General features: G+C 38.1%; 1 protein-coding gene across 4 annotated transcripts in view; it reads left to right on the forward strand.

Annotated features, from left to right (window-relative positions):
- FSIP1 (fibrous sheath interacting protein 1) overlaps nucleotides 1-22716 on the forward strand; it is a 169770-nt gene that overhangs the window by 14688 nt on the left and 132366 nt on the right. For 2 of the 4 annotated variants that reach the window (XM_005603157.4, XM_070272179.1), the window contains exons 4-6: nucleotides 2440-2594; nucleotides 3938-4031; nucleotides 21855-21944. In XM_005603157.4, the coding sequence (XP_005603214.2) occupies nucleotides 2440-2594; nucleotides 3938-4031; nucleotides 21855-21944 (339 nt within the window). Of the gene's footprint in view, nucleotides 1-2412; nucleotides 2595-3937; nucleotides 4032-21854; nucleotides 21945-22716 lie in introns of all 4 variants that reach the window. The other 2 variants (XM_023620198.2, XM_023620205.2) reach the window with 1 other exon arrangement.

The following is a 22716-nucleotide window of genomic DNA, read 5'->3' on the forward strand; positions in this document are numbered from 1 at the left end:
GCGTGAAGTTTGTGTTGAGGAAAAGAACTTGTGTGATAGTTTAAACTGAGAGCTGAACTGGCCGCTTTTTTAATGGAACACCATTTATACTTGAAAGAAGGACTGACAGACAAACTATTATTATTCAGACCTTGGTATTTGGCAGATTTTTTAAAGAAAAATGAAATGAGCTTGTTACTTCAAGGAAAACAACTGTATTTTTTGTCAATGAGAAAATTTGAGTTTTCAAGTGAAAATTAGAATTTTGGAAAATTTGTATATGTCACTGAGCTTGACAGCTTCCCAGTACTTAGACTTTTCTGGTAAAAATTGGTGACAATGTTAACAAATGTGATTTTTTGGTATTGTATACTGAAATGTGTTAACATTTGGAAGATGTGCATAATTCAGTGAACCACGGATTTCCAAACTAGCAATGCTGGGTAAAAGGTCCATTCAACATGAAAGGTAGATCCATGGATTTTAATGGAACAAATACAAAAGGCTCACTGATAAGGTTACCAATTTCAATTACCCGTTGTCTGTTGAGTTTTGATGTAGTGTCAAAGAAGAATATCCACAATCATCCAAAAAGGCTATTGAATTTCTCCTTCCTTTTCCAACTACATGTCTGTGTGAGACCAGATTTTCTTTATATACTTTAACTGAAACAACAGATTGCAATAGATTTCCTGTAGAAGCAGATAAGAGAATCCAGCTGTCTTGTATTAGCCAGATATGAAAAATTTAAAACAATGCCATTCTTCTCAATAATTTTTTTGGGAAAATATAGTTGTCATAAAAATGTTATATTTATGTTAACATGTGATTGGTAATAACATGCTTATTATTTTTAAATGAATAAATATTTACAATATTTTTAAGTTTCAATCTCTAATATGATAATTATCAATAGATATAACTTATATAAACAAAAGCTACTTGGCGTTCTCAATTTTTAAGGCTGTAAAGGGAAGCTGAGATCATAAACTCTGGGAACTACTGATTTAGAATATGTTTGGGATGAGGTCAGCTCTCAAAGTTAGCCCAGGTGACTCAGGAGTATGGTTAACAGGAAACAAGGTATTACACTTGAGATTAGCCATCAGCCCAGTTTACCTTGTATTTGTTTATGTTGTTTCAGTACTGCATGAGTTACTTCAAAATGCCTTCTGTATAGACTGCCTGTGTACATGGAGCATGAGAATGCCAGGGTTGGCGGGTGGGGATTAGACCTGGAGGCTGTTGCATTTGAAGTACGTGAGCAATAAGATTTGCAGAGCCTCCTTATTAATAAGATCAGTATTCTTTTTGGGTAAGCTGATTCCCTCTAAAATATCTCATTTTTCTTAAAGAGGAAGTGACGCACATTATAGGGAAATGTCACTGGGCTCTTCAGATTTTCAAAAGTTGTAAAATTTGGCCTTTCTTAGCATGATATGCCATTTCTAATGATCTAACCTGAGGAGGCTGAGACTTTAGTATCTGAGCATTTGTGCACATTGACAGATTATCATCTTTCATCAGACTTCGCAGGGAAGTATTGCCTGGTGGTGAATAGCTTTGGCTCTGGAGTCAAAAGTATTTGAGTGGAAACTGACTCTGCCATTTATTACTTATGTCATCAGGGACATGTATGTGACTCAGTTACAAATTAACCTCAGTTTACTAATTTGTAAAATGGGGATAATAATTATACCACCTCACAGAGATATGATGAGGATTAAATGAGATAATGCATGTAAATAAAGCACTTAACACTGTGCCTAGCAGGTAACTCTATAACTATTAGCTGCTGTTATTAGTGTTATCATGAATCGTAAGTTAAAACTGAATGATGAAAGTGCTAAAGAGTGCCTAGTTTCAAATAAGTTTCTACTAACTATCCACAACTCAAGAACATTTTCAGGTACTTCAAGAAAATAGAACACATGGGAGGGGCGTAGATAAAAGGTGTCTGGTTACATGGAGTCCTTCTCTGACTTTGTTTCTGTATGTTGGAACCACTGAGTGTCACTCATGACATGCTCGAGTTTGCAGTAGCTGTTTGTGTACGTGCCTGCTCTTTCAGTTAGTCTGAAGCAGCTTTAGAACAGGGCCTTAATCCTTGTTCCTTGTCTGTTATGAATATAGAAGGTATAGCAAAATGAAGGAGAAAGAATTTGGCATTTAAAATCATACAAGACCCACTTCTGAGTTCAGTGCTGTAATTTATTAGCTATTTGAAAGAACCCAGTTATCTCAACTGTAAAATAGAGATACATGTCTATTTCACAGGGTTGGTGGATAATTATACAAAAAAATAGGTGTGAAAGCACCTTGTAAATCAAGATACATGGCACCAGTGTTAGTTATTACCATCAGCCATAAACGATTGTTGAACGAAAGAACAAATAGTTAAAACAAAGCTTCATGGTTTTATTAAACTTCTAGCTCATTCCTACTTTCAACACAATATAGATGAAGGCGAATTGAAAGAATTAGATTCTCAACTTCAAGACGCTATTCGGAAGATGAGGAGGCTTGATAAGATATTAGCGAAGAGACAATATAGAGAAAGAGAAATTAAGAAGCGAGGCCTAGAAATGAGAATAAAGCTGTGGGAAGAACTTAAGGTAAGAACCGTGTAACCATATGCTGATATGTAAGAAAAGTTTCCTCTAAGATGAGTAAGAAAAGCATGGACTGTGCTGGTGTTAACATGGTCTGCCGGTAGTGATTGATTTTGTGGAGTTAGGGCAGTGGTGTGTGTGTGTGTATGGGGGTGGTGAGGGCGGTAGTTTTCTGGAACTGGAGAAGGTAACTTTGCAGCAGTGCAGTCAGGCACTGCGCTGTGTGTTCGTTCCTCACGGACAGTGCAGTAGGCCTCTCTCACCACTGTCAGGCTGGGGCTCCTCCATCCCTGGAACAAAAAGGGATGTGGTGCCTACTTTCATCGAGTATGTCTGTCTGCTTTTTCTTCAGCACGCTTACAGTTTGGAGATAAATACACAAACACACAAAAACTTAACCCCCTGATTACCGTTATTTTGTGAGTAAACTTTGTGACCAGTAAGAGGGGGAGTTTACTGTTGCATATGCTGGTTAAGATCTCTTTGGGAAGCTGTAAAGTGCTTGAGGTCTGGACCATGTTCTGTTTGCTTCCGTCTCAATAAATTTCTAGTGCTCGGTTAACTTTCCTTGGTCTTCTTGGACCTTTTGTTCTCTGTGATATTGAGGGGTGGAAGTTGACCCGGTGTTGGCACTTACTTGATGTGTAGCCATTGGCTCATATTTGAACTTTGTCCCTCACAGGAGAACACTTTCATGGTAAGGAACATTGTAATAACAGACTGGTTGTTTTTGATAAATTCCTCCTTGATCAGTTGACTGCCTTCGAGGAAATTTCCTAGAGAATTATATGAATTAATAATGAAGTAACTAATACATCTTGACAAGGTTCCTAGGAAGACCACTGGGATGAAAAGAAAGCAACATACAAAATGCAGTGCTTTAAAAACTAGAGAAATAATATGTATAAATTTTAGCAGAAAAAGCCTATCACTTATTCCTATTGAATCTAAAAGCAAACTTTTACTTGTTTGGAAACAAGAATGATATCTAGAAACATGATAAAATATGGTATCTATCTTGAAATGTCTGGAATTCTAATTTGATGATGTTCCTTTAGGTTACTCATTAGTTATAGAAATATTAAACAGAAACTCAAGGAACTTTAGGCAAGATAATTATCATATCATGATAGACATATATTTCAACTCTATCTGGGAATACTCATTGACGGAAATTTGCAGGAACAGGAAACATGAACAAATTTTCCTAATTAAACGAATAGAAATGACCTGAGCCTTCTTGTTTGTATGTACACAATTGGAAACCATGCTGGAATTTAAAAAAATATCGATGGGTATAGTTGCCTTCTTTTCCCATGTTTAAACTTTTATTTCTCTCTTGTTAGTTTGCAAAAAACAGTGAAGATTTGCAAATTAATGAGGAGACGGAAAATACAAAAAAGTTTCTAGCTTTGACTGCTGGATCCAAAAAAACTGTTGGTGAGTAAAACTTAGCCATCCTTATTTTTATCTCAGAGTCATAGACTCTTTGGATTAAAGTAACATTCCCAATTCAGTTGTTTTTTCTGTTTCTCTGTGAGTTTACCTCTTCTTTAGGGGAAATGATCACATTCGGTAGGATGATTTGGAACATCCTCAATTTAGGTTGTTTCACAGTCTTCTAGGGTTTGTATCTGCTCCACAGCAGGGAAAAATCAGGAAATAGACAAAGCGTGTCTTTGCCTTTACTTCTGTGTGCCTCTTAGATGGCTCTAGACACCCAGTTTATGAAGATGGTCCCCTAACCGCCTAGAATCCTCCCATGAGGTGTCTCACTCAGGCCTCTGCAACCTTGTTCATAAAAATCCGTTACTGACTTGCCCTATTCCTGTTCTCCCACAGTCCTGCTTTTGAGACCAGCCAATTAATCCTGCTTGTATGTTTCTCCTCCCCCGCCTTGTGTGTATGTGTGTTTATGGTTCTTCTTCCCCTTCTCCCCGCTTTCTCCCTCTTGTCCCCTCCTCTTCCTCCTTCTCTCCCACTTCTTCCCTCCTCCTCCCTCCTCCTCTTTCTTCTCCTTCTTCTTCCCCCTCCTCTTCTTCTTCAAGTATTATGGAGTCGTGTAACCTTTAACCTACTCACATAGCAGTGAAAATTTTATGGATTGGGAGGCAGTTGGCATGTTTTGGCGGGACACTTCTGAAATCCTTTAAGGTAATGGAAGTGGTCATCTGTACTGCCGGGGCTTTAGGCTGACTCTAACCAGGGGCCTCTGATTTCTCTGAGAATCTTGGGTTTCATTTTTCTTTTACAAAGTGAATGTCTAACATTGTAGAACCCCAAGAACTTGATTCAGGCTACTCCAACTGTTTAGCATGAGCTTTGATGTGGATGAAATTCCCTTGCGTTCGTTCCTTTCTGGACCCAGCATTGAGAGCTCAGCAGCTGGGTGGGCCTGAGGGATTTGGGTTCAGAATGCATCAAATATTTCTCCTCAGGAAGGTGGTGCCCCATCTGGGTTGCCCTTTCTATGACTAAGGACCTTTTAAAAAAATGACTCTTCCTGAGTTTCTATGTGATAGATCTTTATCTAGATTGGCCTTATTGAAATTTACCATACTATTTATATATCCTAATTGAAACATCAAAAAAAATTTGCCTGTTAAAATCATAGATTATTTACTTTCTACTTCTTCTATGTTGTTACAGAAGTAACCCGTGTATAATCTATATTAGAGAATATTGGTAGATGAGAAGAAAAAAATTACAGTCACCTACATTGTCAACTTGCAGATATAATCACTGTTAATATTTTTGTTTACTCTTTATCTTTTGAGACATTTTTAGTACAAATATCCATATGTATATGGATATAGGGATCATGCTGAACCACTAGGCCACTGGGCCTGGCCTCATATATATATTTTTAAAAATAAAAGTGGGGGCTGGGCCAGTGGTGTAGTGGTTAAGTTTGCATGCTCCGCTTTGGCAGCCCAGGGTTTGCAGGTTCAGATCTTGGGCATGGACCTAGCACTACTCGTCAAGCCACACTGTGGCAGCATCCCACATAAAACAGAGGAAGATTGGCACAGATATTAGCTCAGCGACAGTCTTCCTCAAGCAAAAAAGAGGAAGATTGGCAACAGATGTTGGCTCGGGGCCAATCTTCCTCACCAAAAAAATGAAAAATAAAAATGGGATCAAATTACATGTCTGGTGTTTTGTAACCTATTTTTCACTAATTTGTATCTCATGAGCACCTGTAGTTGTTGGTAAGAATAGATCTGTGTGGGAGCTTTTTTCCATGATGGCTGCCATCAATTCCTTCCCTCTATGTATGTTCATTCCACTTCTCATTTAGAGATGGAGTCTATTTCTCCCTATATTTTCAGTCTGGGCTGGCCTACAACTACTTTGACCAAAATATCACAGCAGAAATGATACTACACTAGTTCCAGATCTAGCCATTAAGCAGTTTCTGCTTCTCTTCTTGGAAGCCTCACTCAGAGGAAAGCTGGCCACCATGTAAGAGGTCAGACTACTCTGAAGCTGCCATGCTGTGATAAAGTCCAACCAAGCCTTATGGAGAGGCTGCGCAGGAGAGAGTGATGCTGGCCGGTTCCTGCCTGTAGTGAGTTCAGTAGTGTCCCACCAAAATTAATGTCCACCTGGAACCTTAGAATATGACCTTTTTTGGAAATAGGATCTTTGCAGATGTAATGTTAAGATGAAGTCACACTGGATTAGGGTGGGCCCTCAATCCAAAGTTTGGTGTCCTTGTGAGAAAGAAGACACGTGGAGAGACAGAGACACAATGACATAGGGAGGAAGTCATGTGAAGTTAGAGGTGGAGAGTAGAGTGATGTAGCCACAAGCCAAGGAACGCCCAGGGTTGCTGGAAGCCACCAGAAACTGGGAAGAGGCAAGGAAAGATTCTTCCCTAGAGACTTCAGAGGGAGCATGGCCCTGCTGACACCTTGAGTTCAGGTGTCTACCTTCCAGAACAGTGAGAGAATAAATTTCTGTTGTTTTCAGCCGTCCATTCCATAGTCATTTGTTACAACAGCCCTCAGAAAGATTGTACCAACTGTTCCAGCTGTCTCAGCGCAGCACCAGAGATGTGAATAAAGGAGCAACCTCAGACATCCCATTCCTAGCCAACATCACGTGGAGAATAGCCAAGGCTAGACGTGTGGCCCCAGTTGAGCTGTGGCAGACATCTCCAACCAAATGCAGCCGCACCAACTGAGGCCCCATTCATGGTGGAGCAGAGACCAACTATTTCTGCCGTGTCCCTAAAATTACCCACAGAATCATGAGCATAGTAAAATGGTCACTGTTTTATGCCAATTAAGTTTTGGTTTTTACTTTTTATTTTGAAATAATTTTTTTTTTTAAATTTTTTTCTGCTTTATCTCCCCAACCCCCCCCGCCCGCCCCCGTACACAATTGTATGTCTTAGTTGCACGTCCTTCTAGTTGTGGAATGTGGGACGCTGCCTCAATGTGGCCTGACGAGCGGTGCCATGTCCGCGCCCAGGATCCGAACCCTGGGCCACCGCAGCGGAGTGCACGAACTTAACCACTCGGCCATGGAGGCGGCCCCTTGAAATAATTTTAAAATTACAGAAAAGTTTCAAAATAACACAGAGTTCCTATATACTCTTCACCCAGCTTCCTCTAATGTTAGCATCTTGTATAACCAAAGTACAATGATCGAAACTAAGAAATAAATATTTTACAGTACTACTAAACTGCAGACCCTCTTAACATGTCACCAGTTTTTCCACTAACATCATTTTTATTTTCTAGTATTCAATCCAGGATCCCAAATTGCATTTAGTTGTCATGTCTCCTGAGTCTCCTCCAATTTGTGACAGTTCCTCAGTCTTTCCTCGTCTTTCATGATCTTGACATGTTTGGAGAGTACTGGTCAGTTATTTTGTAAAATATCCTTCAATTTCAGTTTGTCTGATGTTCTCTCTTGATTAGATGGAGGGTATACATTTTTGGCAAGAATACTCTGGAAGTTATGTGCTCTGAGTCAGCCACACCCAGGGTACCCGATGTTGATATATCTTATTACTGGTGGTGTTAACCTTGAAAACTTGGTGAAGGTGGTGTCTGCCAGCTTTCTCTACTCCAAACTTACTATTTTTCCTTTTGCAATTAATAAATATCTTGGGGGAGATACCTTAAGACTATGCAAATATCCTGTTTCTCCTCAAAATTTTGCCCACTAATTTTAGTAGCTATCAGTAGATCTTGCCTGCAATAATTGTTACTATATGCCACTAAATTTTGGGTGATTTTTTAGTGTAACCATGGAAAACTGGAATGATCCGCATCAGCATTATTTCTAATCACTGTATATTAGTTCACTGTGTGGATGTGCCATCATTTGTTTAATACCCCGCTATTAAACATTTTGATTATTTCTTTTGTTTTTCAATTATACATAATGCTGCAATAACATCCTTAGGCAATTATTCTATTATTTCCTTCTGTGGTAGGCCAACAAAAGGCCCCCAAAAGAGATCTGCATCACATTCCTAGGAGCTGTGAATGTCACCTTATTTGGAAAAAAGGTCTTTGTAGGTATGCTTAAGTTAAGGATCTTAAGATGAAGAGATTATCCTGGAATATGGAGGTGGGCCCCAAATGCCATCATAAGTATCCTTATAAGTGAGAGGCAGAGAGAGAAGAGGCACACGGAAGAGGAGATGGCAATGTGGAGACGGAGGCAGAGATTTGACGTGATGTGGCCTTGAGACAAGGAATGCTGGCAGCCACCAGGAACTGGGAGAGCCAAGGGATGGAATCTCATCTGGAGCCCCTGGAGGGAGGGGCCCCACTGACACCTTGGTTTTGGACTTGTGGCCTCCGGAACTGTGGGAGAATAAATCTCTATTGTTTTAAGCAACTAGGTTTGTGTTAATTTGTGACATCAGCTACAGGAAACTAATATACCTTTGAATAAATTCCTATGAGAGAAGTAACTTAGTCAAAGGGGTTGGACTTTTTAAAGATTTTTATCCATATGGACTTATTGAAAGGTTGTACCAGTTTAGATTCCCACCAACATTGTAGCTGAGTGTTGTTTTCTTATACCCACAACAATGGATTTTGTAAGTATTTTAAAGCTTTATTTATTTAGAATAGAATCACAGTAATTTGTATCTCTCTGATAGTCAGGGAGATTGAATATTTATTCTTTTGTTTAGCCATTTGGTGAATCACTTGTTCTTTTATAAAGTGAGATGTTCCTTTTTATTGATTTGAAGGACTCCTTTACATATTAAAGATACGAATTATTTGTTATAAATATCAAAAACATTTTTTATAACTTATTTTTCTTTGGTTTTATGGTATTTCTTGCCCTAACAAAGTTAATGTTTTTTATTTAGTTGTTAGTCATTTATGCTATCATTAATTGTTGCTCTGCCTAAAAAGGCCTTTTCCAATTTAAGATAATATAAAAATGTGCCTGTGTTTTCCTTTAGTACAGTTATTATTTTATGAAATAATTTTCAATGTCAATCTACTTGGAATTTATTTTGATGTCGTATATGAGGTAGAGAGTTGATTTAGGTTTTTTCCCCCAATTTGGTAGCTAGTTATCTCAAGACCTTTCATTGAATGATCCATTATTTCCCCACTCATTTGAAATGTTAACTTTAGCATGCACTAATTGGGTCCATTTCCAAATTTTCTGTTCTATTGCATTAGTAGTTCTGTTTGTGCTGATGTTAGTATTGTACTGTTGTGATTATTGTAGCTTTGTAACACATTTTATTAGGGCAGGTATATTGTTGTCTTTTTCAAAAGTGTTTTGGAATAACATGTTTTTCTCAAGCCTTTTTTTCTCTCTCAGAATTGTTTATCAATGACTGCATTATGTATGAAAAAAGACTGCAAAGCACCTCCAAACCTATAGCTTATAAAATGCTTTTTTACTAACTTAAATGTCTAAAGACTATTGTATGAAGATAATCTTTCTTTCGTGTCTGTCAGAAATTCTACACTTTCGTAGAACTGAGACTACATCTCTTATTCCAAATAAAAAACATGGGCAGTGTCAGGAATGCGATGCTGAATGTGACAGTACCTCAGCGTCTGTATCTTAGAAAGCAGGGCTAAATGCTGATTTCTCTAGTGGATGCGCCATTTCTAAGAGGCCACACCTGCTTGTGGTTGACTCTGGAGCAAGGACTTTAAAACAGGCTGCTCTGTAAAGGAATCCATGGTGGCCTTTTGACATTAACCTTTTCTGTCACAGAGTTTACTACCAAGTGAACTTTTGGCCCTGGGGGGTGTGACTTTTGTTTTCAGTTTCCCTTTCTTCGAAATCTACTCAGAGCTATCAAAAACATTTAATTTTTAAAGCTTGTGGCGTGTATATTTGGCTTAAACCTCTCGAGCTCACAGTTGTCTCTCTGGAGCCACGTGACTTGTGCAGGCCCTGTAGACGTTTACAGTAATGTTAGAGTGCAGATTTTCTACCGTGGAAATCAGTTGGACTTAATGAGCTCAAGACTGGAGCGACCAGGGGCTTGAAAGCTATCTTCAGAGAGAATCATTGCTTTAAACATTATCATGTTAGAGTTTCAGTTTTTAGATTTTGAATTATTAGTCAATTATTGTGTTTTGGCAGTGTTTGTTGTGCACAAAGCAGATAAGATGCAAAAGTAGAGTTGATGTAAAAGGAAATGGGAATAAAAGACACGATAAGATGAACAGAATGTCTCTTTCCCTACGCTCTTGCTACCGTCTGTCTTGATTAGCCCACACTTGACCCGTCCACCAAAGTGAAGAGATGATGTTATTGTATTCCTGGTTCTTCAGATTTAATTAGATTTGCTTATTTAATGACTGGTCTTTTATAAGAAGGTGAATTCTTTAATGAAATTTTCTGCTGGCTCTTTACATCTCTGGCATGTATTTAGCAGTCACATTTATTTGATTTTTAAAAATCTTAAAAACCAAAAAAGAATATTTACTTTAGACTGCATTATTAGCCTAATTACAATTTTTTTTTTTTTTTACATTTTACATAACATAATTATTACCTTATTCCAAAAGAGGAAAATTTTGGAGTCTTCAGTTTAAGAAAGATATTGTTAGCAGGACTTTTCACTGCATATATGAAAGAAATGACTAGAAATGCAAGAGGCCAATGTGACCACATAGCACTGAGTTTTGAAAGTGTCGTATTCCTACTGTTACAACATAGCCGCATGTTGTGGAATGGTGTGAAAGTGCTTATCTCTGTTCCATTCTGAGATTGGTTTCTTTCGCATGGTATTCACTGAACTTCGCTACCACTCTTAGTTAAAAATATAAAAAATTATTTTGATCAGCCTATATATTGCCATAAGTTTTAAAGTAAAATATTCCTGTAAGGTTCATTATGAAAACATAAACTTTTGCCATATTTCCCTCCATGATTTTTTTCTTTGTTCTCAGGAAAGCGCAAACCCTTGTAAATTGTCCAGTAGGTGGCAGCATCTAGTTAAAATATATACTTTAAAAGACTTGAATTTAGAGCCAGATTTATTTGGACTTGAACTTTAAACACACATCTGAGACATACCCAAACCTACTTTCTATGTTTCTTCTTCTTTTTTCTTTTAAAAAAAGGGAAATTCTTAGGCTGAGTATTCTTCCTTATCTCTCCCAGTCTTTTGATTAACCTCTTAAGAGTAACTTGAAGGACTTTGGACTGGTGGCAGAATGGCAATTTCCAGCCTGTTTTCCAGGTTCCCAAACACAAAATACCTAGTCCCCTTCTAACTTCACAGATAACCAACAGCAAGGAAAAAAAAAAAAACCAGAAAAGATACTTGTCATCGAGTAGTGCATGTAGTTTCATTTATAGCTACTAGATATAAATGAGGCCTTGACTCTAAGAGAAAGATAAAAACCACATTAAATTCATTTTTGCCACATTTTGACTTTATAATTCAGAGATAATAACCTCAAGTTTTAATTCCTGAGGTTTTGAAGTATACAATATTATACTTACTAGAGATCTCAGAAATATTTTAAAAGTCTATCCCACTCCATTTTTGAGGGATTACTTTTAAGTTTTTCTAGAGAAGTGTGAAAATCAAAACTCTTTGCCATACCAGTTTTCCCTTAGTTTTCAGCATTTATCTGATGGATAGAGATAGAATTCAGTACTCTCTGAGACAGATCCATCTAGTGATAGGATTTTTTGTTTTCGGGATTTTTGATAGAGATTATTCTTTTTTCCCTTTGTCACATTTGCCTCTTGTGTCTCCAGCTCCAAAATTATAAGTGCGTAAAGCACAAAACAGTGACATCTTAATCAATCAGGCTTCTCAAAATTTATGAGTACTTCTTTCGAAGTACTTTTCTGTGAAATTCAGGAATGTGATACTTCTGCTCTTGGATATTAAGATTAAAGATTCCAGGAAAATCTGATAGTCTCTGCTTTGATTGCCAGAGGACTGAGGAAGAAAATCATATAACTCTGCTGACTGGTACAGCTAAGGATTTTTGGTCTTTAATCTCTGTTTGGATTCTCAGTATTGTTTAGCAATTTCTTTTGCATTCTCCAGAGTGGCTATACCAAATGGTTGCTGTGTGCTTAACCTCCTATCCTCTTCTGCAAGTCCTTCAGTCCAGCAGTCTTACTGTCAAGAGAAAATGGATCAGCTGGGTGGGAATCCCTTCCCCGTTCTTTCTTTCTGTCTCTAAATTGTACTCTGACTGTGCTCCCCCATTCCCCTTCCTCCTTCCCTAGGTGGAGGAAAAGTGCTCTTCTTCTCCAAGGCCAAAGTCAATAACATCCCATCCCTTTCACTCTGCCCCTGGCTCCTGATCCATCAGTCGTTCTCTCTCTCCCTAGAGCTTCAATTTCTCTCTTCCCCTCTGGCTCCTTCCCTTTAGCTTATCATGTTTAAATCTTCTGGTCCTAAAACAGAATGAGAGAGCCATCAAACCAACCAAACATCAAATAAAACTTCTTCCCTCAGTTCTTCACGCTACTCCCAAACAGGTACCACTCAGTTCCCTCTTTTGCTTGAAGGTCAGACTTCTTGAAAGAATAGTCCACACCCCTACTGGTGCTACCAGGTCAACTCCTATTTACTTCTCAACTTAATGGTGTGTGTTTTTTCCTATCACACTATAGAAACTATGCTATCAGTGGTCCTCCTAAATTCTAAATCCAGTGACATACTTCCAATTTTTATCCTACTTGACATCTCTGTAGCACTTGACACAGTTGACCACTCGTAGAATAGCAACATTTTTATTGGATTCATTGTCCTCTGCTGATTCTCCTTCCCCTTGCCCCTCTACTTCTGTTGGCCTTCAGCAAATAGACAGCCAGTTATTTCTCCAGCAAAAATGAGTTTATTTGGGATTAGCAAAGAATTGCAATTCAGGATCTGCAACCATGGTGAGCCATGTGCAAGTCCCCCTTAACAAGCAGAGGAGAAACTCTTTTACAGAGAGGAAGAGAAAATTGGGAGAGCTGTTGTAAACAAAGAGTCCATTGGAGGAGGCGAGGGATTCATAGTGGAGTGGCTTTTCAGTCACTGAGTCGTGACAGTCTCTCATTGGCTGAACTGTTGCTGGGCAAGAAAAAGAGGTCTTTCTTCTTCGCGTTGGGCTCTGCAATCATAGTAGGGCATGAGAGCTCCCCATTCTGGCCTCCCATTTAATTTTAAATGAAGTTTCTGTTTATTAATTTTTACACTTCTCATCATTGAAAGTTACTCCTCCTTTTGTGTGTTTTCTCTATCTTGGTTAATGGTTTCATCATCCATTTAGTCTTTGTGATGGTTAATTTTATGTGTCAACTTGACTGGATCACAGGATACCCAGATGTCCAGTTAAGATTATTTCTGAGTGTATCTAAGAGGGTGTTTCTGGAAGAGAGTAACATTTGAATTGGTAGACTGGGAGTGCATACCCTCCCCAATGTGGGTGGGCATCGTCTAATCTGTTGAGGGCCTGAATAAAACTGAAAGGTGGAGGAAGGTAGCATTTGCCCTCTCTTTGTCTGACTGCTTGAGTCGGGACATTGCTCTCCTCTGGTCCTCAGTGATAATTAAATCACCTTATTCTAATTATCTTTGGTTGTTTGCTTTGAGTCTTGTTAGTCTTTGATCACCTGGAAATAATGTTAATTTTTGTGTCCTTTTCAATAACTACTCCTATTCTGAGAACTTTATAAGGACTTAGTATTGAAATTTATTGAATGTATTTCAATTGTCTATTTAAATTATCATAAAGTTTTTCTTTCTTGACAAACTAATTTTTTTTTTTAAAAGATTGGCACCAGAGCTAACAACTGTTGCCAGTCTTCTTTTTTCGTTCCTGCTTTTCCTTCCCCAACCCACCCCCACCGCCGAGTACATAGTTGTGTATTTCAGTTGTGGGTCCTTCTAGTTGTGGCACATGGGACGCTGCCTCAGTGTGGCCTGGAGAGTGGTGCCATGTCCGCGCCCAGGATCCGAACCAGCGAAACCCTGGGCCACTGAAGCGGAGCACGCGAACTTAACCACTCGGCCACAGGGCCAGCCCCCAAACTAATGTTTTAAAATTGCTAGATTTAAATACTAAATGAGTCTTATATACCTGGGTCAATATTTCTTGGTTGTGGAGAATTATTCCTTTCATTTAGTATCGTATTTGAATGGCTGTATTTATTCAGAATTTTTGCATCTATGTTTATAAGTGAGATTAACTCTGTGTGTGTTCATGTGACTGTGTGTGCCCGTGTGCATCTATGTTGTGGTATTGGGAGTAGAGGTGGGATTGGGGGTGTATGTGTGTGTGTATGCTTTGTTGGGCTATGTTAACTTCATAAAATGAATGGGGCTGGCTGTTATTTATTTCTATGCTTTGAAACAGTTTATGTAACGTGAGGATTATCTGTTCCCTAAAAATTTGAAAGATTTCACTGGAAAAACCATCTGGTTCAAATAATTTCTTGGAGGCAATTCTTTGACTCTTCTCAGCTTCTTTCATATTTACTATTGTATTTCAGTTTACTAGTCTTCTGGAGTCAATTTTGGCAATATATCCATGTCACTGAGATTTTAAAGAATCCATTTCACTGAGATTTAAAATTTTACTATGGGGCCGGCCCTGTGGCCAGGTGGTTAAGTTCGCCCACTTTGCTGTGGCGGCCCAGGGTTTTGCTGGTTCAGATCCCTGGTGCAGACATGGCACCTCTCATCAGGCCATGCTGAGGCAGCGTCCCACATGCTGCAACTAGAAGGACCCACAACCAAGAATATACAACTATGTACTGGGGGGCTTTGGAGAGAAAAGGGAAAAAAATAAAATCTTTAAAATTTTACTAATAAAATTTCATATAGCATTTTAAAATAATAATTCTCCTTATTGTTTATATGTCCCATTTCTTATTTCTAATTTTGTTCATGTTTTTCTTCTCTCTCTCTTTTTTCTTTTTTGGTGAGGAGGATTGGCCCTGAGCTAACATCTATTGCCAATCTTCCTCTTTTTCCTTGAGGAAGATTGTCAGTGAGCTAACATCTGTGCTAATCTTCTTCTGTTTTGTATGTGGGACACTGCCATACTTGTCAATGGCTGACAAGTGGTGTAGGCTCACGCCCAGGATCTGAACCCATGAACCCCAAGCCACCAAAGTGAACTGTGTGAACTTAACAATGCCACTGGGCTGGCCCCTTTCTTTCTCTCTTTTAAATCTAGAAGTTTTTTTTTTTTAAGTTAACTTGTTATTTTAGCACAATTTTAGATTTACAGAAAAATTATGAAGATAGTACAGAGATTTCCCATATACATGCAATGAGTTTCCTCTATTATTAACATTAGTGTGGTACATTTTTTACTATTAATGAACCAATATTGATGCATTATTATTAACTAAAGTCCATACTTTATTCAGACTTCTAATTTTTACCTAATGTCCTCTTTCTGTGCAGGAACCCATCTAGGAACCACATTACATTTAGTCCTCATGTCCCCTTTGGCTACTCTGGGCTATGCACTTTCTCAGACTTTCCTTGTTTTGGTGACCTTTGCAGTTTTAAGGAGTACTGGTCAGGCATTTTGTAGAATTTCTTGCAATTTTGATTTATTCATGTTTTTCTCATGATTAGACTAGGGTTGTATGTTCTTGGGAGGAAAACCACAGAGTTAAAGTGCCACATCCATTACGTCGCATCATACTATCAACATGAATCATCACTGTCACCTTGCTGAAGAAGTGTTTGTCAGATTTCTCCACTTTAAAATTTCTGTATTTTTTCCCCTGTCTATACTGTCGTCTTTGGAAGGAAGTTATTGTGTGAAGCCCGTACTGAAGGAGTGGGGAGTTATGCTTCACCTCCTTGAAGGCACACTATTTGCATAAATTATTTTGAATTATTCTGCATGGGAGATTTATTTATTCTCCCCATTTATTTATTTATTCAATCATTTATATCAATATAGACTCATGAATATTTGTTTTATACTTTGGGTTATAATCCAATACCGCTTTATTTTGTTGCTCAAAATTTGCCAACTTTGGCCAGTGGGAGATCTCTCAGTTGACTCCCATGTCCCTTCGACGTATCTCCTTTGAGTTTTGTTTTATTGTTGTTGTTGAACACGTGCTTACTTTCTAGCATAACAAGATGCTCAGACTCATGTATTTCTTACCTGAGTCCTAGAATCAGCCATTTCTCCAAGGAGCTGTGGTTCCTCTGATTGAGGAATGATAATAGAAACCAAGATCTGACTACTAGATTTGGTTGTTACTGGGGAGTTGTTGACTCTAGGCCCTCTCAGAGAGGAAATATTTGTGTGTATACTAAACTGTTATATACATATCTATAAATGTTTCTTTGTCGTCATCTGTATCTTTGTTAAGCTAACCATGAGTTCATATTGATCTCTCTGACTTTGTTACCACATGGATCATTCTTGCCTTTTCCCCTTGCCTATCTGCAACCTCCACTCCAACAGCGAGAAGCCTGGCTCTCACCATCAGCCGTCCGTTTACTTAATTGTTGGCTTCCACTGTACATGTATAGTGTTATCACAGTTGTTATCCTGTACCCCCGGAGCAAACAGCTGAACTGGAGTACAGTGCTCATGTGCGGTTTCTGGTTCCATTAGTCATGCAGACTCTATTCATTTCCAAAGTTACTTCAGGTGAGCACCTTTTTCCTCCACCCCCTTCAGTGAGATGGTTTCAGACATTTGTGATACATTTAGATTGTTTTGTCACATTCTGCATTCCATCCTGGGATTCTATGACATCCTAAATAATTTTTGAAAATTTTCATACGTTAACGTGCACTCTTTGTGCTGTGAAGTTATAGGTTTTTAAAAATGCATAGCGTCATGTAACCACCATTACAGAATCATACAGAATAGTTTTACCACCCTAAAAAAATCTCCTGTGTGAATTCTCATTCAACCCTCTCCCCTCCCCCAAACCCCTAGCCGCCACTGATCTTTTTACCATCTCTCTAGTTTACTTTTTCCAGAATGTTGTCTGATTGGAATAAGTAGCCTTTTCAAATTAGGTTCTTTCACTTAGCAGTATGTGTTTATGATTTGTCTGTGTCTTTTTGTGGCTTGATAGCTGATTTCTTTTTGTCACTGAATAACGTTTCCTTCTATGGATGTACCACAGTTTATTTATACCTTCATCTATTGAAAGATATCTTGATTGCTTCTAGTTTTTGGCAATTATAAATCTGCTTTAAACATTTGTCTGCAGGCTTTTTTTGTGGCCATAAATTTTCAATTTATTTAGGTAAATGTCTAGGAGCAGGATTGCTGAATCCTATGGTAAGACTTTAACTTTGTAAGAAACTGCCTGTCTTCCAAATTGCTGTACCATTTTACATTCCCACCAGCAAAGAATGAGAGTTCCTGTTGCTCTCCATCCTTGCTAGCAATTGGTATTGTCAGTCTTTTGGGTTTTAGCCATTCTAATAGGTATATAGTGGTATTTCATTGTTTTAATTTGCATTTGCGTTTCCCTAATGACAAATAATGTTGAATATCTTTTCAGATTTTTGTGTGTGTCTAGGTTCTTTTTTTAAAGTCTTGCCTATGGACAGCCAGTTGTTCCAGCACCATTTGTTGAAGGCATTATCCTCTCTCCATTGAATTGCTTTTGCTTTTTTGTTAAAGATCAGTTGACTATATTTTCGTGGGTCTATTTCCACACCCTCTATTCTGTCCCAGTGATCTATGTTTCTGTTCTTTCACCAATACCATGCTATCTTAATTACAACTAGTGTTTCTCTTTTTAAAATTATACTTGCAGATTTTTCTTTTTATACCTCACAAGAACCAGTTTTGAATTTCTTTGCTAAATTCTAGCTCTTATCTTTATTATTTCTTTTCTTGAACTTCTTTTGTTTTTGTTTTCTCTAACTTCTTCAGCTAAATTAGTTAAGCTCATTTTATTTTCTCTTAAAATATGTGCCTGCTAGAGCTGCCATAAAAAAACGCCACAGACCAAGTGGCTTAAACAGCAGAAATTTATTTTCTCACAGTTTTGGAGGTTAGCAGTCCAAGATCAGGGTGCTGGGAAATTCATTTTTTGGTGAGGTCCCTCTTTCTGGCTTGCAGATGGCCATCTTCTCCCTGGGTCTTCACGTGACCTTTTCTCTGGGCAGAGAGGGAAGGAGGGAGGGGATAAAGATATCTCTGTGTCTCTTCCTCTTCGTATAAGGACACCAATTCTATCAGATTAGGACCCCACCCAATGACCTCATTTCACTTTAATTACCTCCTTCAAGGCCCTGTGTTCCAATACAGCGACATTGGGGGTTAGGGCTTCAACATAGGAATTTTGGAGGGAGACAGTTCAGTCCATAACAATATGATAAAAAGCATCATTGCTATGAATTTGTTTCTGAAAATAGCTTTACCTCTGTACTACCTTCTCTAATATGTGGTGTCATCATTATTCTCTACAAGTTGTTATTGTATTCTTATTTCTCACTGATCTAATAGTTAATTAGAAAATGATAGTGCCTTGCCCTTATTCTCCAGAATTTTTTTAAAAAAATTTTTTGCTGAGGAAGATTAGCCCTGAGCTAACATCTGTGCCAGTCTTCCTCTATTTTATATGTGGGTTACCACCACAACATGGCTGATGAGTGGTGTAGGTCTGCACCCAAGATCTGAACCCACAAACCTGGGCTGCTGAAGTGGAGCATGCCAAACTTAACCACTAGGCCATGGGGCTGGCCCCCTCCAGAACTTTTTATGAGCACTATATTTTAAAAGCTAATATAGAAATTTATGATATTGTGTCATTGTGTTGATATTTTGAATTTATTGAAATTTTCTTTGTAGTCTGATAGAGTGATTCTCAATTGTACGGGACGTTTGAATATGTACATTTTTGGTTGGCATATGATGTGGGGTCGGGGGAGAGCTTCTTCTAGTTTACAGGGGCAACTGAGAACTTCTGGATCTTCTCCATGCCGCAGGCCAGCCATGGGAATTGTGTGATGTGTGTATATGTGTGTGTGTGTGAGAGAGAGAGAGAGAGAGCTAGCAAATTTCAGGCCCCATCTCCCTCTAAACATGCCACACTGCCATTGCTGCTTTGCATCTGTCATGGGTAGGTGTGGAGCACTGTGTGTGGAGTCTCCTGCCAGAGTTCCAGGTGTGCAGTGAGGCAGAGCCCACTGCTCTGGGTACCCCATTCTCTTTGAGGATCTCTATCCGATTCTAGGATTTCACCTCCAATGGGATGTGTGCCAGAGAGCAGCCTCACACTTGTGTCACTTGTATCTACTCTAAACTCATCCCCTCAGATGCTCTTCTAGGTCCTCCCCTCTAGTCTGGGATGGGCTTTAATCTCTTCCCTAGGTGGCAGGAAACAAACCACATCCTGCGGTCCTCCTCTTCCAGGACTCTTATTAAAAATTGTGTTCAGTCCTTCTTGCTCTGGCTCTTGATCTCTGAAGTGAGATGGGTTTTTTTTTCCCAGATAAATGTCTGTTGTGAGGATTAAAATTAGAATTAAAAATTTTTCCTATTAACTTTTTATTTTGATATAATTTCAGACTTAAAGTCTTAAGAAAAGCACAAAGAATTCTCAAATACCCTTTACCCAAATTCTCCAAGTGTTAATATTTTACCACATTCTCCTTTTCTTTTTCTGTCTTTATATACATATATCTCCCCTCTGTCTCTCTCTCCATGCGCTTGCACACACACACGCACACACACACGCAAATCAGGAATTAACATTGATGTGACACTATTATCTAATCTATAGACTTTACTCATATTTTGCCAACTGTCTCACCAAAATCCTTTATAACAAAAGAAAGTCCCAGATGATGTATTGCATTTAGTTGTCACGTCTCTTTGGTCATTCTTTGTGTTTATGACATTGACATTTTTGAAAGCTATATCCCTGTTATTTTGTAGACTTTTCCTCAGTTTGGGTTTCTTTATGTTTCCACATGATTAGGTTCACGTTGTCCATTTTTGGCAGGAATCCCATTGACGTAATACTGTGTTCTTCTCAGTGGATCAGATCAGGAAGTGCAGGATGTTGATTATCCCCTTACGGGGGACGTTGACTTTGATCACTTGTTAAGGTGGTATCTGCCATGGTTCCCCACTGCAGAGTTACTGTTTTTCCTTTTGTACTAAATAGGTTATCTTGCGAGGAGATACTCTGATGCTATTATCCTGTTGTTCTTCAGATTTTCACGGACTAGATTTTTTTTTTTTTAATCTGTAAGAAAGAGCTTTCTAAAGGGGGAGTTTTGGAATTCTGAAAATGCTTTTTTTTTTCCCTCAAGGAGTTAAGCGCCTGCATCTGAATGCCTGACTTTCAAAACTGTTGTGTTTTAAACTCAAGGCTGAGCTATGTGGCCTTTGTTCTAGGCTGTAGCCACATTCTGTCTGAGGCGATGAATACCACCAAGACTATGGGTGAAGGGCCACAGGGTCGCAAGAATAAGGATAATTTTAGCCTAGGACAAACCCCTAGGTTTTAAACCTTTAAATATCATCTTGCTATCATAGTTTTTAATATTGCAAGTTTTCATATTTTTGTGTCATTATAGGTACTTTAGCATAAAATTGAGGGAAATTGCTATTAAAGGGAATTATGGGATCAAAAATAAATATATCACCACCTTAAGTCTATGGTGTAACTTAAAACTATTAATAAAATGTTGCCAAATTGCTGACTTGCTGAGCCTGCTTTAATGAATATTTAAGACCCCTAATAATAATGGTTGCAAAAAAATTAAAAATTTGAAAAGAACTTTAAACCTTTTTGTCTTTTGAGCAGGTTACCCCTCTCCCACCAAGGCTTACACCACTAATCTGCTAGATTAACTCATAAAAGATTGTACAAGGATTAAAGTTGTAATGTCAGTCCCAATGATGCGACGTTACTATGAATTCCAAATTAAGGAATTGGAATTGATGAATTTGTTTTTACTATCAGAAGTTGTATGTGTTGAATTTGGCGATGTTGTGTGTTGGAGTGAATGTGTCTTTTGCCTGCTTCCTTTGCCTGTATCATCTCAGAGGGGGTGCTTGAACCAGGTTTGTTTGAGAGATAGGTGGTGGGTCCTGTAATATCTTCAAGACTTCTCATGTTTTCTGAAGCAAAAACATTTCTGTGCCACAACCTGGCAGATTGTTTCATGTTAAAGCATAGAAAGAGACTTAAAAAAAAGGATACTTGCTTATGTTAGCAGTTTCTTGCAAATATACGGTCTAAATTAGCTAATAGGAGACAATAAAATAAATTACATTAAAACAAAAGGAATTGAAAAACATAATTTCCTAATTTCTTTATGAGTTTTAGGTCCAGAGAATAAATCACAAAAGAAGAAAGCCAACTGCTAAGAGTCTCCTCAGTTTTCTCTTTCAAGCACATTCTTTTATCCTGATGACTGACCATGTATTTGAAATCATCACCTTGGGGATCTAAAACAAAAAAGAAAAACACAATTACAGTTACTCAGTGTGTGTATTCTCTGTATTATGTGTGTTGGAATTTGGATACATTATCTCAGGAGAGTTCATGTGATATTTTAGCACACCCTTGTACATCCTCTTTGCACAGAAATTCTAGGGAAATGCTATTTGACTATCTTGATTTCTGCTGTTTGTTTCAGTGGCTCATGTGTACAAAGATGATTATCATTTCTACCTGGAAGTGACATTGTCTTAAGAAGTGTGTATGGGGAGGATTGATGAATATTACAGAGAATATAAGAGCTTATTTTTTTTTAACAATTGTTCATGTTAGACAATTACTTATTTATTTTGTGTGTATTGAACAAGTGATTTTTTAAATCGATAGATCCTTCTTGCTATGAGCATGAAGACTCAGTGTTTTACACTCAAGTCCCTCCAGAAGAATATGAAAACTGTATACAGATTATCAATCAAGGTATGTTTTAATTTGTGTGGTTATGCATGTTGTCACAAGAAAATACCAGCTGCTTACAGAAACATTCACAGATGAAATGATTTGATGTGATTTATTCTAGAGGTGGGTGGAAGTAGGTAAGGTCCTAGATGAAACAAGATTGGTCATGAGTTAACCAGAGTTGAAGTTAGTTGGTTAGGGTTCATTATACCATTCTTTCTACTTTTGGATGTTTGAAATTTTAGGTAATAAAGCGTTAAAGAAAAGCTGGCTGCAAGTAATGGAAACCTAGCTTAAGCAAGAAAGAAAATGTTTGAAAAGAATCCTGGTGGTAGACAGCTTTCTTTGATTCCCAAGAGCATATTCTGTGGTTAGTCATTGAGAGGGAGACTCAACTCCGAAATCCTAGAGAAAAGACCAACTGATCCAACTTGGGTTAGATATCTACCCCTGGACCAACCAACTCAACCAAACCAGCAAGGGTTGGGGTCACTATAGAAACATGGCAGCTTCTGCCATGGGTCACCACCCCGATGGAGAGCAAAAGAGGACATTTCTAGTGAGACAATTCTCTCCAGACAGTCCAATGTTTTTTCCTACAATTTATTAAAGATATATTTTAAAGAAACTCTATTATAAATAGAGACATGGATACATTTAATTTGAGTTATATTAATCTTGTATTATTTAAGAATATATGAAACTTCAGTTGAATGAATAAACCTCATATTTCAACTTAAAAGACTATATGCAACTTGGATTATGGGAAAAAGTTACATATTTTATATCTAAG

This window comes from Equus caballus, chromosome 1 (genome assembly GCF_041296265.1).
Source record: "Equus caballus isolate H_3958 breed thoroughbred chromosome 1, TB-T2T, whole genome shotgun sequence".
In the NCBI taxonomy this organism is placed as follows: domain Eukaryota; kingdom Metazoa; phylum Chordata; class Mammalia; order Perissodactyla; family Equidae; genus Equus; species Equus caballus.